General features: G+C 33.0%; 1 protein-coding gene across 1 annotated transcript; it reads right to left on the reverse strand.

Annotated features, from left to right (window-relative positions):
- Window positions 1-10,669: 10,669 nt before the first annotated feature.
- Window positions 10,670-15,715, reverse strand: nabp2 (nucleic acid binding protein 2). Its single transcript, XM_066671107.1, has 6 exons — window positions 15,205-15,715; window positions 14,151-14,289; window positions 13,092-13,163; window positions 12,645-12,720; window positions 12,505-12,556; window positions 10,670-12,306 (listed from the first exon to the last, which is right to left on the reverse strand). Exons 1-6 carry the CDS (start codon window positions 15,281-15,283, stop codon window positions 12,143-12,145), a joined length of 582 nt encoding a protein of 193 aa, XP_066527204.1. The 5' UTR covers window positions 15,284-15,715; the 3' UTR covers window positions 10,670-12,142.
- Window positions 15,716-16,033: the final 318 nt, after the last annotated feature.

The raw sequence follows: 16,033 nt of genomic DNA on the forward strand, positions 1-16,033 counted from the left end.
GAGCAGTTCTCCTCAGTTCCTATGGTATTGGTGTCTTTTGTTATGAGAGCAATAATAGTAAAGCATACTTCACATTTTGTTTAGAAGTTTTAATATATGTTAAATATATAAGGTAATATTAGTGCAGATACATTTGAAAATTGCAAATTGAAAAAAATCATCTAAGAGCATTACAAAGTAATAATCTTAATTTACAATACATTTTTCATAGAGTCTGCAAAATATCATCCAAAATTATTTATTTTTCACTAAAATTAATTTTGTTCAGATATCATTAATTCTATACCAGAATTATATAATTAATTACAAAAAAATTATTGTATGTCCTGTGTTACTCTGACATCATAAACAAACAATTACTAATGGTAACCATTTTGAAGATAAAAGGGCTTTGATGAACAACAGGAAAGAATACAATAAACCATTTACTTTTCATAATTTCTATATATATTTATCAAAATTTAAACTTGTGACACTCAGAAAAAGAAAAAAATTATGGAAAAAATTATTATAAATTTGATGTGAATTATTTTGTGGTTATTTATTCATGTTGATATATTTAAATTAATTTATCTTATTACAGTATTTTGTTTTTTGAGGAAAAGCTTCTTTGTGTGTCAGAATGATGCGTAGCTTATTTTTAATTTAATTTCAAGTTTGATTTGTGTGAGGTTTTTTTTTTTATTCTTAATTCTTACTTTTTTAACTGACAATCAGTATTTTAAGTAATTTTTTTTTATCACAAATAACTATGTATGCATTAGTTATTTTTTTAATATACAGAGTTCACTCATATGGTTTTAATGTGTGCTTAGGTTTTCCTCTCATTTACAAAGATGTATATTGTTCCTTCAGAATAACACTTCTTTATAAAGGGCTTCTTAAAGACCCCAGCACCTAAGTATCTTTCTTTCATTCTTTCAAAGTGACTTTTCTGTCCTGTTTTTGAGGAACATTGTTTTGTTGTTATTATTATTATTATTATTATTATTTTTTACCTGTGTGCATCAGGTGTTGTTTTTTTATTATTTATTTATTACCTCAGCTATGAATACCTGATAGGAATATTGAAAAATAATACCCATAATTTTCACATTAATACATTCATAACTCTTAATTCCATTTGCTGAGGGCTCTTTAACTAAAACAAACAGAGCCAGCCATTTTGGATAGGTGCTTAAAAAGCATATAAAAAGGCATATATTGCAACCTTTTGTGGCCATTAATGGCTCTCTGCTACATCAGTGAAATGAATGCATCTAATACATTTATGTAAAAGCAGCGCATGCATGGTTGTACCACTTTCACTGCTGTACCTCATATTTTGCTCTAAAAAAGATTGTATTAAGCTACCTAAGTAATATCTTGTGGCATTTTCTCATAAGCCTTTTTATATGATGTCAGAGTAGGGGTTAAACTCACGTTAAAAAGCCATTCTATAATATTGCTTTAAAGCAGCTGGAAAATTGAGACATTTATTGGAAGTGTTCATAGGGTTTTTTTTTTTTGTTGTTTTTCCAATTGAAAACATTTTTCCCCATTTAGCATACTTTAGATTTGGCTTACAGGAAATTCACCCATTTAAAAAAATGTATATATAATACACTGAAAATGTAAATAAACATTTAAAGTCAGCTGATGTGAAATATGTAGTTGGAGAGAAACATACCCAAAACTACCCAAAGCTACAAGTAAACCAGCCAAAATGTGGGCTGTGTGAGATGAATGGAGCAATTAAAATAACCTTTAGTTTCAAATAAATATTCAATCAATATTTCAAAGATAGATTCAGGCCAAGATTTGATCTAAAGAGTATTGCAAAATAATGTTTCAGTGCCTCATGTAATAAGTTAATTGCTTTGGTTCCACTGACCCCCATTGTTAACAGTATGTTTCTCCACAATTGGAGTATTTCACACCAAACCACCCTCAGAGACCGTTTATGTCTTTAACCATTGAATAATGTAAAATTTTATTGAGCAATTGTAGGAATTCTGGTTGAAATTGCAGGATTAGTGGCCAGAAACTGTGTCCAAGGGGCAGATTATAATCAGTCCTTTATTTAAACATAGACATTAGAAGCTGTTTGATAGAACAGCGAAATTAACAATTAATGTGGGCAGCCACTTTGTCATAATACACAGTAAATGAGTTACAGCTTATTTTTTTCCTTTTTGCAACTAAATTTCCTCTGTACACTGACCCAAAGCACTTATTTATGAATACGCACTTTTGTATCTTTAATATGTCAGTAAGAATGTGTGTATTTGTGTAAATGCAATTTTTTTTTTTTTTTTTTTTTTTTTTAGTAGTTTTAACTTTTCCTTGGGGTTGTAATGTTGTGGATTAGAGAGTGATAGCTTGGATCTTTAACTTCATATTCTTTGTATGAATGTGACCATTGTATTTGAATAGAAATTTAAAAAAGTAGACGGACTTTATCCCTCTTTCGGGATCAGAAACCTACAAAGTTAAAAAGGGTAGCATTTGGAGCTCAGTGTGCACACGTGCGTAGCACAATATAAGAACATTTCAAACTTAAAAAAAAAAAAAAACTATTTGCACTGCCTTTAAATGAGTTGCCAAAAAGAGCAAGAGCATAGTAGATTAAGAAAAAAGATTCAAAACATGTAAATGGAGGATTAATGCTAATGGAGGATTAGCATTAAAAATGTTGTGAAATGCTGATTTCAGACTCTACTGAGCCATATTCATACAGGAAATCAACAGAAAAATTTAAGAATGATAGTGAATGTAAGTTCTAAATTCAACTGGGAGTTTTTGACTGATTTGCACTGTACTGACTAAAGTGGGGAATATCTGCTAAAACCATAATTAAAAAAAAAATTAAAAAGGTACATTGTTTTTTTTTAGCCTTGTATCTATCTGCTCTGTCTGTAGCATATCATAAAAATAATAAAATAATAATAAAAATAATGGAGGAAGAAATGATCTAAAAATTAAGAGGCCAGGTCACTGGGTGTTAGTATAACAACTGAAAGATTGCTCCTTTTAAATCCCTTGCATGTGAGGACTAGGATCCTATATTTCATATTTAAACGTGGAAATAATTTACAAGGCTATAAGCCTTGACACACAAGCCATTCATAAACATATAATCAAACTTATTACAAGTAGTATATGTCATAGCATTTTGTATGCTGCTACAGAGCTGAAAGATAGACATGAAGGTTGGAAAAATTCACTCTTTCGAGACATTGGAGTTCGTGCATGCTTATGCAGAACATTTGTATGTTTGCATACATGTATATACATGTATTTGTATAGTTAGGGTTCCTCATCATTTTAAAGCATTGCAGGGTGTTAAAGTTCCACCTTTTCTTAGTATAAAAGGATAGCAGGTTCTAGCTTTACACTCGCAGTAAAAAAAATAATAAATAAAAACGCCCAGCTCGGTACAACCTACAGCATAAACCACAGAGAAAAGCTATTTAACCAAGGCAGGGCCCACTACATGGTCAGTGTTCCTGGGCCTATAAACAAGACAATGCATTTATTAAAAAAAAAAGTAAGAAGTGGGTAACAGTCTCTTTTAATGCCTGTTAAAGCTGGGCTTGTGTGTTTATCTGACCTTACCCCCACAGGAATGCATGCTATTAATATTACATATCAGAAACACTGACTTAATTAAACCTCATGCATTACGATAAACCTGTAAGTGCCATATAAGGTTTTAAATTTTTGTATTTTTTTTTTTTAAAACTAGTCTCTCACAGAAACAGATTTGGTCCAAATACCTTTTGGTTTTGTTGAAAAGCTGCAAAGTGAACATTTACATTTAAACCTTTATGCACTTTTTGGTATTTATCCTGAGTCTGAACAGCATTCCTGAATATTTAATACCCTGCAGTGGTTATGAATATGGGTGGGAATCTCTAGGAATCTCACAGTTTGATTTTGATGCTCAGTGTATATTTTGCATGTTTTATTATAGCTAACATTGTAATTTTTCTATCATAATTTCAAGATGTAGACACATATGGTTACTATCTGGAAAAAAACGCTCCAAAATGCAGAAAAAGGACATAGCATTCCTAACTTTCAATGAAGGTAACTTTCAAGCATCCATAGTGACATTGACTCAGTAAAGCCAAATTAATGTTAAAAAATGAGAAGACGAAAAAGGTCTTTGATCTCTCAGTGAAAATATGCTTTGACATTAACAGATTCAAACTAAATCACACATCTTATAAAATGTCAGCATATTTTGAAATCACTTGCATTGTGTTTCTTCTCTTTAAACCACACACAAAACCGTGACTGGAGTGTCCCCAGTTGGGTAAAATTAATTTTCATATATAAGCTTTAAAGAGAACAAAGCCTAAATAAACATCTAATTTTAAGACCTTCTGTAAATATCAAATCTGCCTTTAGGACAAAACTGTGATGAATCTGAGAAACATCCCACCCCTAATCATGAGGAACCCAGTGTTACAGAATCTTATTCATCTTATATGAATTGATCAGTTTTATTTTTCCTGGAAAAGCATGAGTGTATGAATTATGCAGACTGAATGGCCAATTGTAAGAATAGCAATATGGCAGCTGGGCCATTTTGACAAGATAAGCAGCAAGTAAAAATTGCACAATACTCTTGGTAGCAGACACCATTCTGTTAAAAATAAATAAGTTACAGAGCTTTGGAGCACATAAAAATGGGGAGGAACTTGACTAGGTTCAATAGCAGAGTTAGTGTGCTACACTTAGATGTATTGTTTAGTTTAGTGTTTTATAGTGAAATGTAGCTGTGTTGTATTTCAGGAAGATGTAGGTCTTCAGTTTAAAGTAAGTAAGTAAATATCTCACACATTTTATGCCAAGATTACTGAGGTTTGGGAAGTAGGCAAAGTTTACAAATGCTAAAATATCCCTTGAATACTTGATTTAAAAAAAAAACAACAAAAAAAATTTAATTGTCAGGGCTTGTCTTTTGTAAGCAACACACCATCGATGTTCTTTTTCAGGGAAGGGTCCCTCTTACCTCCATGGACATTTTGTGTCCCACTTTACTTGAAGAATTAGTTTAAGGCAATATAGGAGTCTTGTTTTCTATTTTGGATGAAATATCCTTGGAATATGCCTTAAACCTGGAAAAATAAGGTACATAAGTGGCTCTACTTAATGATTATCAATGATTGGTTTACAGTGGCTGGAAAATATAGTTACACTGTTTTGAATTTAGTATCCGTTTATTTTGTGGTGTTTTACTGACTATAAGCTGTACTGTAACATAACTAGAGAAAAATATCCTTTTCCCATAAATAAAACGGTTTTCCCTAATTAAATGATCCAGATGTGGGTCTCATAACACATACTTTTAAATAAAAATACTAAGGACTAAGACTTAAGGCCATATAAATAATGTCACTTATCCAGCACTGTATCTACTATATGCTTTAATATGTGCATTAAATATGGCTTGTAAAAATGACTAAAAATTCTTGTTTATATAGCAATATATAAACATGTTACTTGGCATTTCTGGTTTTAATCTGTGGCTTTAAATGTGCCTCTAATAATTCCCATCATCCCATGTTTGCTTGGCAAAATAAAAGAAAGACGAAAAATAAAATACTAACCTAAAACAAAGCTAGATGATGGGAATGAGATTTAATTATTTAACATTTTGCATTGCTTACTGTTTATTGCTTATTATTGTAATTAATACAATAGGAATTGTCCTTATTTAGAGTCATAATTACGCAAGTCTAGATTTACACTAATACACTCTATGTCCAAATGTATGTAAACAAACAATCTGAACAAAAATGCTCCACAGCCCAAGCCAGGGGAGCTTTATACACATCTGGTGGACATTTTGGTTTGGATATGTTAACTTCACCTACTTGCAGATGAATTCATAAATTAAATTAGTTATCTGGATACTTCTGGGTGTACAGCGTATATTGATATTATACAGCTTATGTTTACACAAGGCACACAAGCTTGCTCTAATACTATTGCAGTCATTTCAGTTTTTCAGGAAAATAGGTACTGCATTTGTACAAACTAAATATGACACATTAGCATATTTAGAACCAATAGACACTCGTCTTTTTTGGATGTTCAAGGAGCTTTTTGTTTTGAAATGTCACATGATTCATTGTAAGCACATAAACATTTACCTCTGCATTGAATGCCAGGCATTTTTTTTATTAGTCCAAGTGCTCAGATGGACATCATACATTTAATTCTATGCTATGAAAGAAAGATTTAGATAAGCAATTATTAGTACATTATTTGTATATAGGTCTTTCAGAAAATGTTGCAGAAACAAAGCCTCAAGTCTTCGTAGAGTAAAGGAAAGGAAATCCAAATTTAATTGTAAAATTAAATTAAATATTGGTTGTTATTTTCACCATGAAAATCACTGTGGTAGATGGTAGAAATGTGGCTTGTGGATTAAGAAGTCTGATTAAGAATTCTGTCAAAGCATGAATCCAAAGAAAACATAATTATTGACAACATATGCATGCACACGAGCTGTTACCTCAGTCACATAAAGAGCATTAATTTAAAGGAGAAATCAGTCATTTTACCACCAAAAACAACGCAAACAATATAGAGAAAATAAAATGGAATAAATAATGTGAAACTTTTATCAAATGAAGAATCTAATTGGTATGTTAGCCCTGAATTAACTGGTTTATGCCCTATAGAACAGTTTTAAAAGGGTTTTGAATGGCATCTCTGAAACATCCAGGCCCCTAGGATTTAATACCATAGCTGTTTAATGACGCGGAGAATTATTAATGGGGAAAATGACTGGTTTCTCCTTTAAAGGCGTTGTATACAATTCTGGATAATGACTGTGGTTGTCTGAACTTGGCAGTAGGGCAAATGTGCCCCTTCCTTCAGTGCTGCTCCAGAAGCTCAATATTGTGCCATGTTTTTTTTGGGTCCAAGCCACTTTGTGTTTCCCAGCTGCAGAGCCATGGCTGGATATAAGCACTAGACTTTTTCCAGAATGAAAAACGGACAAGAGAATTAGCGAACCATGTAGAAACACTTGCTGAATTTTACAAAAAGTATATTGGCTTGAAATCGTATACAGCGCCTTTACGTTAGTGTTTTGATTCATTTTCTTGTTTTATTTCATAAGTATAATTTATTTTACTTTTTTTTTGGTCTTGGAATTTGGATAACACGTCCTTGAAGAGAATTAGATGCATGACAAATACCTCATAGATTTAGTTGGATTGACTCAAACATTTTAGGTGTAAGATGTAATTGCTAGCATAAAATTAAACATCATTTTATATATTTTTCTGAAATCTCCCTGCCTACTTTCCAAGGATGACATAATTGTAAAGAAAACATTGGCAATCTTTGAATGGTATTTATTTAGTCTGGTTGTTTTTGCCTTTTTGTCTAAAAATAGTATGTCCATGCCTGACATGAAAATGAAATGGTTTTGTCATTAATAAAATTGTAAGAAATTCATCTTTGCCATAACACTGTAAATTGCCAAATAGTGCAGCTTTATCTGTTAAGACTGTTCCAGAAAATAGCCATTAACTCATATTATTAAGAAAATCTTAATATTGGACAAAAGAGAGAGAAAGTATAAATATATGAAACAAGGAAGAAGAAATAAAAATTGGAATTGCTTGTGTGCATGCAATTTCTGGTAAACAAAAAATGTTTAATTGGGATTGTCTTAGATGTGGGTTTTTTTTATTGTGAATAAGAAACACAATCTCTGTAATCGGTTTCTCCAAAGCAGTTTTAAATTCAGGAATTTGTTCCCTATGATTGTGCATGGATTGTTGAAAAGACATGATTTGAATACATTGATTTTATTTGTTCATAGACAAAAGATTAGGGTTTAAACAGTCAAAAGGTTTACTTAGAGGTCCCTGTGGACTGTGGACAGTGCCTAAGAGAATTAAGAAAAGTTTGTGCTGAAATTTAGAGGACCTTTATGTATATACTTTATTTATTGCGAAATCGCAATAATGTGCAAAAAAAAAAAAAAAAAATTGGCTAATGCCACCTCCCACTCCCTCCCCAAAAAAGAAATCAAAGAAAAACAAACACAGGAAACCTCATTAAAAAGCTGGATGTTTTATAGTCATAGTTACTGCTGCTATTAACGTCTTTTAAAGGTGGTCATATTCCTAGAGGATGTGTGAAAATGTGTTTTTAGTTGTGCATTCTGCAGAGATTTTCTGTGCCTTGTATTTGTATGCCATTACCCCACAAAGGTCCTCTTCAGAACAAACTGAACTCTGAAGACATTGCTTACTTAGACTAGGGCTCGGCTAATTTGAAGATTTTCTGACTAATAACTGCTTTTGAGTGGCAGAATTTTGAGGGGGAACGATGATATTGGCCAGTATTGTTTTTTTTTTTTGGATAAAATCTTACCACTAAGAAATGCTTTTGCAAAAGTTTATGCATGTGGGAAACCATGTTTAAAATATATTTAGTACAGAACTTCTGATACATCATTGGAGAAAGTGACTGTTGCTCTTTTAAACTGAGAATTACTGATGAGCTATCACTTCAGAAACAACAATCTTGTCATATATAAAAACAATAAATGTCATAGTAATGGTGCTAGAATTAAATAAACTGTAGTATTATTTTGTTTGCTAATTTAATAACCTCTTAATTTTCATCAGTTATATATAGGAAATTTTACACCATATCAAACGATCCCTCATCAAGAGATCATTTTATTTCTCTGGCTATATTGTCGATACCAATAAATTTAGCTGTAAATGTTGGCCAATATCATCCCAACGTTGAATGCAGCTGTATACTACAGTAATGTTTAGTGCTAAAGAAGCTTTCTTGGCATTAACAATATTAGTAGATGTAGAACTTGGTGTAGTGTTGGATTTACTGCTCCCAGTCAGTAATATGATGGACTGTAGTAGACAGCAGTTTATGTGCACTCATATTTGGGCGACTATATGAACTGACATAACGAGTGGCTTTAACTGAAGAAAATGTCTGGACCCATTGCATTGCTATTTTCTGTTTCCTATATTTATCATCACTTTAAAAAGTTAATCAGTTTTACAATGATCAACAAATTAAGTCTCATTCTGCCTACCTCTGCTGTGTATCGGTATGTTGTTGGGCATTTAGCATAGCTACAATGTGAAATAATAATTGTGCAAAACTATTTATCTCTTCTTTCATAATGACTCTACAAAAATGTGCGAGTGCTTGTTTCTGTCGTATGGAAATATCTACAAACCAGAGGAATGTTAAGCCACTGAACTATTAAAAAAATACTATACAGTAAAGAGCAGTTATATTTTCATGAAAAAAAATCATAACACAATCGCAGAAAAGCTCCGTAGTGTTTTTGTAAGCTGTACTTAATGTGAATTTCTTTTAATTTTGATATCCTTTCGTAGTGACTGAGATCGTGGATGTCTGCGTGTGAACCTTCAATAAAAAGCAACAAATACTAGACGTTTAATCACAACAAATAGTTTAAGTTGATCCAGCCTTAAGATTTTAAGCAACCTACTGTGGGTCATTGTTGGTAAGTCTACATAAAAAAAAAAAAAAAGTCACGAGAGCTGACATAAACCTACATAAACATTTATAATGGCTCATTACAACAAGTGTCCATTATCATAAAAGCTGCTTTAGTGTGTTATGATACACTTTCAACACTTGTTGAAATAATGTCATGCAGCAAGTGGCATATTCTATGTTAAAAACAGCTTTTATGATGTCTTGCTTTTTGTTAATATAGTTTTATGTCAGTTGTGATGTAGGTATAATGTAGCCTTATGAACAATGACAGAGTTAAGTGTTCATTTTTGAAATGTAAAGAGAATGCAACACATTTATGAAGGTGTTTGATCAAGCACCAGACCCTGGTATAAATTTCATGCATTTCGAGACTTAACACTGCTAAGAGATTGCACTTGATTTGTAAACAAAAATTGCTTCTGTATTTACTGATTTTTATTTTTATTTTTTTTACTACTGTAGATAATTTGGAAATGTTTGAAAACCCTGACCAAAAGACATGTTTTGTTGACTGTCTAAGCAGGAAAAATCTAATGTTGCACCCAATACTGTAAATCAGTAAGTCACTTTTTTGCACCAAAAAGCATCAAACAAATTATATGTGAAACAAATCAAACATGCCATTTTTTGATTATTTATTTCCTCCTAATGTATTCAGTTCAGCAGATCAGTTGTTAATTAATGTGTGCAGAAGTGTTCAGGCTTTTCACAATTATTTCCACTTAGAAAATCAACAAAACCTGTCCAGAAAAAAATTAAATGGAATTTAGAAAAAATTCATTTTCAACATTCACACAAAGAATTTTGTTGATGCAATCTTTGGAAACGGGCCTTGTTTTTTACTCATGTAATTGGCTTCAGAAAAAAACTAGACAATGTTAGATACATGTTCAGGAAATGTAAAAGATTATTTGAAAGTTGTATTAAACACACATATGCTCTGTATTCCCCTGGCCTCTTAAGTGTTTGACTACAGCAGGTAATGAGTGTTGTTTTGACATATTAAAGTATTGTGGCTATAGAACTGATTTAAATAAAGAGCTATTGCTTTAATAAATGCACTGATGCTGTGTTTTTCTTTACTTCATCATTTAATCTTGTGATTAAATAAGGTCTGATTCACACCACTTATACTATTTTAAAAGCTAAAATGTCTTTAAACAAGAAGACAATTAAAGGAATAGATTCATTATTTGCACTGAGAAGCAATAAAACATTGGTTGTAAAGTCATATTTTCCCTTTGGTGTTAGAGTATAATCAAGCATGTGTAATTCTGCATTCAAACATTAAAAACAGTTTATTCAGAAGAATAATTGATTTTTCAGTTTACAGAATATATTCCAAAATGAGCTGTCACTTGTTCAGGAAAAGACGGAGAAATTAATTAAAAAGAGATTAAACAAATTATGAAAAGGTCATTTAAAACAAAATCGGCCCCTGGCCTTAATGAACCTTCTCTGACAAATCTCAATTAAATTAACTTTTTTTTTTTTTTTAAACATTAGTGAGATTTACAATCCAACATATGATTGATGCAGCTCTTTAAAAAAAAATAGTTCAAGAAAGATAAGAAGCTTAGCATTAACCACTTTATTACTGAACACTTGTAGTGTCTGTGATACCCTGCTTTGTTGTAATAGTAAAAATAACCCTTGTTTTATTTGTGAATTATTCATGGGTTAAAACAATGTAACATTTTCAATTTTACACATTTATTTATAACATCCATCAACTGTCAGTGTTTGACATTTTATCATATTTCCAATAATATCTTTCATTTGAAATAAACGACTAGGCCTGCATTTATTGTCAGAAGTGTCACTGACTGAGAAATAAGTTTTCACTCATCAATCAGAAATACTGTACCCACCTTTTAGGAGTATTTTATTTAAAGACCACTTTCTGACTGAAATGTATTAGTGTCACATATACCATGCTGTGTAATAATAATGATGATGATGATGATGATTGGGTTAAGTTTTAAATGTTTTACAGGAAAATTCAAGCTACAGAACATTTTACACACATTTCCAATAACATTCATTACTTTTCATTTTTCAAACTATTTAGTTACAAACCCTTGGTCAACACTTTGAACATTTGCATACTACATTATTTAAGGAGTATTTTAACAATATAAAGACAAAAGAGGGCATTTTTAACACAACAAAATAGAATAAAAATGTTTTGCACAGTAGGTATGTCTTATGACATATGGCAACAATTTTCTATGTAGAAGTGTGATAATCGTTTAGAAATTAATCTAAAAGCTCCAGTAGGCACATACCTGGTTCTGAACAGGTAAAATAATGTAAAACCCTCAGCCAGCTCCCAGAGAAACATGTTTTCATTTATCACATCAAAATGGCAACTAATGTGGTCTCTAGATTTTATAAAGATCTCAGACGGAAATATCTGACGATTTAATATAATTCTAGGAATTTTTCTTTTTCCTTCCTTCCATGTATGAAACCTGCGAAAATGAGTTCTCCTGTTTACCTGCGTCTTCGGAGCTGAATGGTGGAGTCATGAAGTGATAGAGTGAAAGGTCAAGGTCCTGAGGAAATGGTGTATCTCCCGCTGTTCTGTTTTCCTGAAAGTCAGGGTACGCATTTCTGATCATCTCTTAGCTGAGCGTCTCGTCTCTTTACCGTTACTCACAGTGTTCCCAGCTGTTCTGTTACCATTGCCTCCGTTCCCACTGTTCACACCTGTCCCTCGTCCTCCTCCTGACTGAGAACCAACGTTCGAATTCACTCCATTTCCATTTGTTGCGTCATTCCCTTAAATCAGAAGAAAATCAATAGTCAGTATAACCGTTCTAAAGACAAGTTAGGCGTCTTCCCCAAGGAATTTTATTGATATACAGTGCTTGCCTAAACAGGAAATCAAACCCCTGTCTCTCACATGGAAATGAATGGTGTTAGACACTAGGCTACACCAACTGTACTTTCCAGGGTTCAACAATAAGACAAACTCACCAGAACCTGAACTGTTACCGCTGCTGTTCATGTTCGCTTGATCAGTGAGTCCCTGACAGAAGAAAAGTCTTGTTTACTACAAAAGTCTTACGGTACACAAGTCACAATGTACACAAGGTAAGGTGAAAAATCTGTTTTACCGTCTTGTTCACTGAGGCCAAATACTCTGGGTTCGGTTCACTGAAGTTTGGCACCTCAGAGTACACCATACAGAACCTAGAAAATCAGAATTGAGCCGATTAAACGACACCAGAATATTTTGTAAAATAAATAAACAAGTGCTTAAAGGACACTACTGTGATGCTTTATTTATTGGCTAAAAGAAAAAAAAAACATGCTTTGTATTGTGTAAATGTCTATTGTAATGTTTTTCATAACTGTTATTGCTAATATAAATGCAACGGTACTTAATTAAACCAAAATTTTTAAAGTGTCTAATTTAAATATACTTTTTAAAGTGAAACAAAAAACCACCAGAAAAAACAAGGAAATTCAAAGAGGAATGCTCCTGTTCCTCTACAGTCTGTCGTAATATAACAATTAGTTAATGCTGAGTGATATATTCATTGAAAAAGTTCAGTTCTCACTCTCCAATTTTCTGCAGCTCTCCTCCTCTTCCTGTGTACAGAGTGAGACAGCCTTTGAAAACTGAAGCATACCTGAAAATTAAATTTAAAAACAGACCTAATAAGCAGAATTACACATTTACATATTAAATCGATGTGGCATAGTCATAGTTTTAGGTAATTAGAGTCAGTTTTAGCTAATTAGGATACATATTAGAATAATAGGCTTGGAGGGTGAAGGCAGCACAACCTTTCCCTGAAACACAAAGCACCACTGTGTATCTTCTAATGCAACATGTTTAGAGGTCAGTACGCTTGGAGGAGAACACTAACTGCCCATTTATGTTGTGATAGCTAAAAGACACCTGAATTGGCGAGCATTGTGCAAAGGAAGGGCCATTCTATCCAACCAGAGAAAAAGACGCCAAATGTTATCTTACTCTAATGGTGCTTTTCCACTGCATGGCATCTATTCAACTCGGCTCAGCTCTTCTACTTTTTCATAAGGCAAATTCAGTACCTGCTCGCTCGTGGTTCCAAACAAGCCAAGCAAGGACTAAATATTACATTTGTTTATGTCAGGCTCACAACAGCAGCTAGTAAAATTATGCTGTGGTCTTTTGAAGAGGTTCAAACGCTCCTCAGATTGATGGCTGATGAAAACTCCCACAATGACAGCACAGGGCACTAAGGAATGAAAAATTACACTGATCTGGGGCACGGAAATGTATTCAGTCCCAAAAACCAACAACACGTGAAAACGCAATGCAACACTTAATGTTACATCTGCTGTTTCCAAATCCTGTGGTTCCCTTTAGAGACCGTGTTTTACAGTGTCACCAGCCACATTTCAGGGAGGTGGGATTTATAGTAGATAACCAATCAGGATCCAAGCAAGTAGATCCAAGCAGAGTTGTGTGGAGTCGAGGAGATTAAGAACTACAGAGTGGAAAAGCGCCTGCTGATTCCTGGTTGTGGATGACTACAAAAACACTGGGACAAAACTTAAGGTTTAGAAATAGGAATGCTAATGCTTGATTAAAAAAGTCATTTGGGGTACACCACCTTAAATACCCTTACCCTTTGGTCAGTCTGATGATATCTCCTGTTTGGATGAGTCCTCCAATCTCGTCCCACACTGAGATACTAATGCTGCCTGTTTTATCAGCCACTTTACAGGTCCGTACCTCATGTCCATCTTTGGTTTTTGTCACCCTTCCTTTGAAAAAGAAAGAGGGGGGGGGGGTAATATTCTTAATAGTAATATTCTTTCATCTCTAATGCCCAGAAATGTTTTGTGTAAGCACTGTAAAATGGACAGATTAATTTTCTGACATTGATTCTCTTTACTCTCCTGATTAAAAACCTGGAAAAAATAAAACGATCACAGTGTAATCTGTGTAATAGGAGGGTACCATGAATGTTTGTGGTGTATGCTGCATGTGAGAAAAGAGAGAATATTGTATAGTTTGCATTATATCCAAAAGTATTCAGGCAGTCCATATGTTTAATGTGAATTCCACTAAACATATGGAGTTTATATAATCCCCATTGGAAAGCATAAAATAAAATCCACTAAGACATCGATAAGATATAATAGACATTATGTCCAATGCCAAGAGGCCCTCGGAGATGTGCACAAGCACCCAGCATTAAGTTGTTAAGCAGGGTTCTCTTGATTAATGAGAATTATTTATAAAACACTTACACTTTTAATTATTAGATCCAAAGTAATCCTCACAACAATGTTCAAATAACTATTGGGAAACATTCCCAAATGAGTTAAGGCTGTTATTGCACCAGTTAAAATCAGAAATTAGCATCTGGGAGTAGAATTTAATCTGGAAACAACTCCATACTGAAGGGCCTAGATCAAGGAAAACCTTATGTTAAAAAACATTTCAAAAGAAATAGGAACAGTAAAAAACAACTGGTTTAACCCGAATGAAGGAATAAAGTATGTAAAAATTCATTACGATTTTATATACATACACGTTAAAAGTGGACCTCTAGGAGTAAAACAAAACAACTTGAAAAACAAAAAGTTTAAATCATTTGATTTCAAGAGAAACACAGAATGAGTGGGTGTCTATAAACTTTTGGACACGCTGTATGTAAATAATATTAAGAACACCTGTTTCCAGCACGATGAAGATGACATTTAAGTTTTTCAGTCCTGGTTTGATGTCTTTGACGAAAGTCTCAGTTGTCATTTCTTTCAGTATTTTAGTGGAAAATAAATCCAGTGTTGAAAATAAATGTGATTTTTCATTCAAATCCGAACAGATTCAGGTGGAGATTTCCGCACGCAGCATGATCAGCTTCTGTTGGCTTTAGGAGCTTTAACTGTATACAGCAGTGATTGTTATCTGCTTTAACGTGTTTAAAAACGTCACTTTAGCACACTCCACTTGTATTAACGATTTATATCGTTTATAGCCGCTAAACGTAACGACTTCCAGTGATAAAACTGCTCTTAACGCAAAGATAAGCACTTGTAAACATTATAGTGCGACTTTTTTAGTTAATCAACTCTTTCACAACAAATACGACCGTTTACTACAGTACACTGTTATCGATATGCCCGTTATTTGATGTGTGTTTTGTCCCTGCACTGAAGCCCGCTAGCATGCTAAGCTAACGCTCTCTCGCTGTTGTTTTTTCCGTACACAGTGACGTCATCGGGGACGTATTTACATGTGGGAGAAGGTTTAAAAAGTTAAAGGGAAACTTCTCCAACGTATTAAAACTTGCAGAATGATTTAAGAGATGACAAGCGTGAGAGATAATTTGATAAAAAAAAAAAGTTTATAGCAGAGAATGCTTTCTGTAACTTTCTATAAAATGGTGGTGTTAAGAACCAGGGGTCATTATTTCGCTTGTGTAGTTTAATAGTACAGAAGAGACCTGGCCATTTTTACCATTAAAATATAAAAATGTACACACCTTTTTTTTGCTTTCAT

Source organism: Hoplias malabaricus, chromosome 5, assembly GCF_029633855.1.
Source record: "Hoplias malabaricus isolate fHopMal1 chromosome 5, fHopMal1.hap1, whole genome shotgun sequence".
In the NCBI taxonomy this organism is placed as follows: domain Eukaryota; kingdom Metazoa; phylum Chordata; class Actinopteri; order Characiformes; family Erythrinidae; genus Hoplias; species Hoplias malabaricus.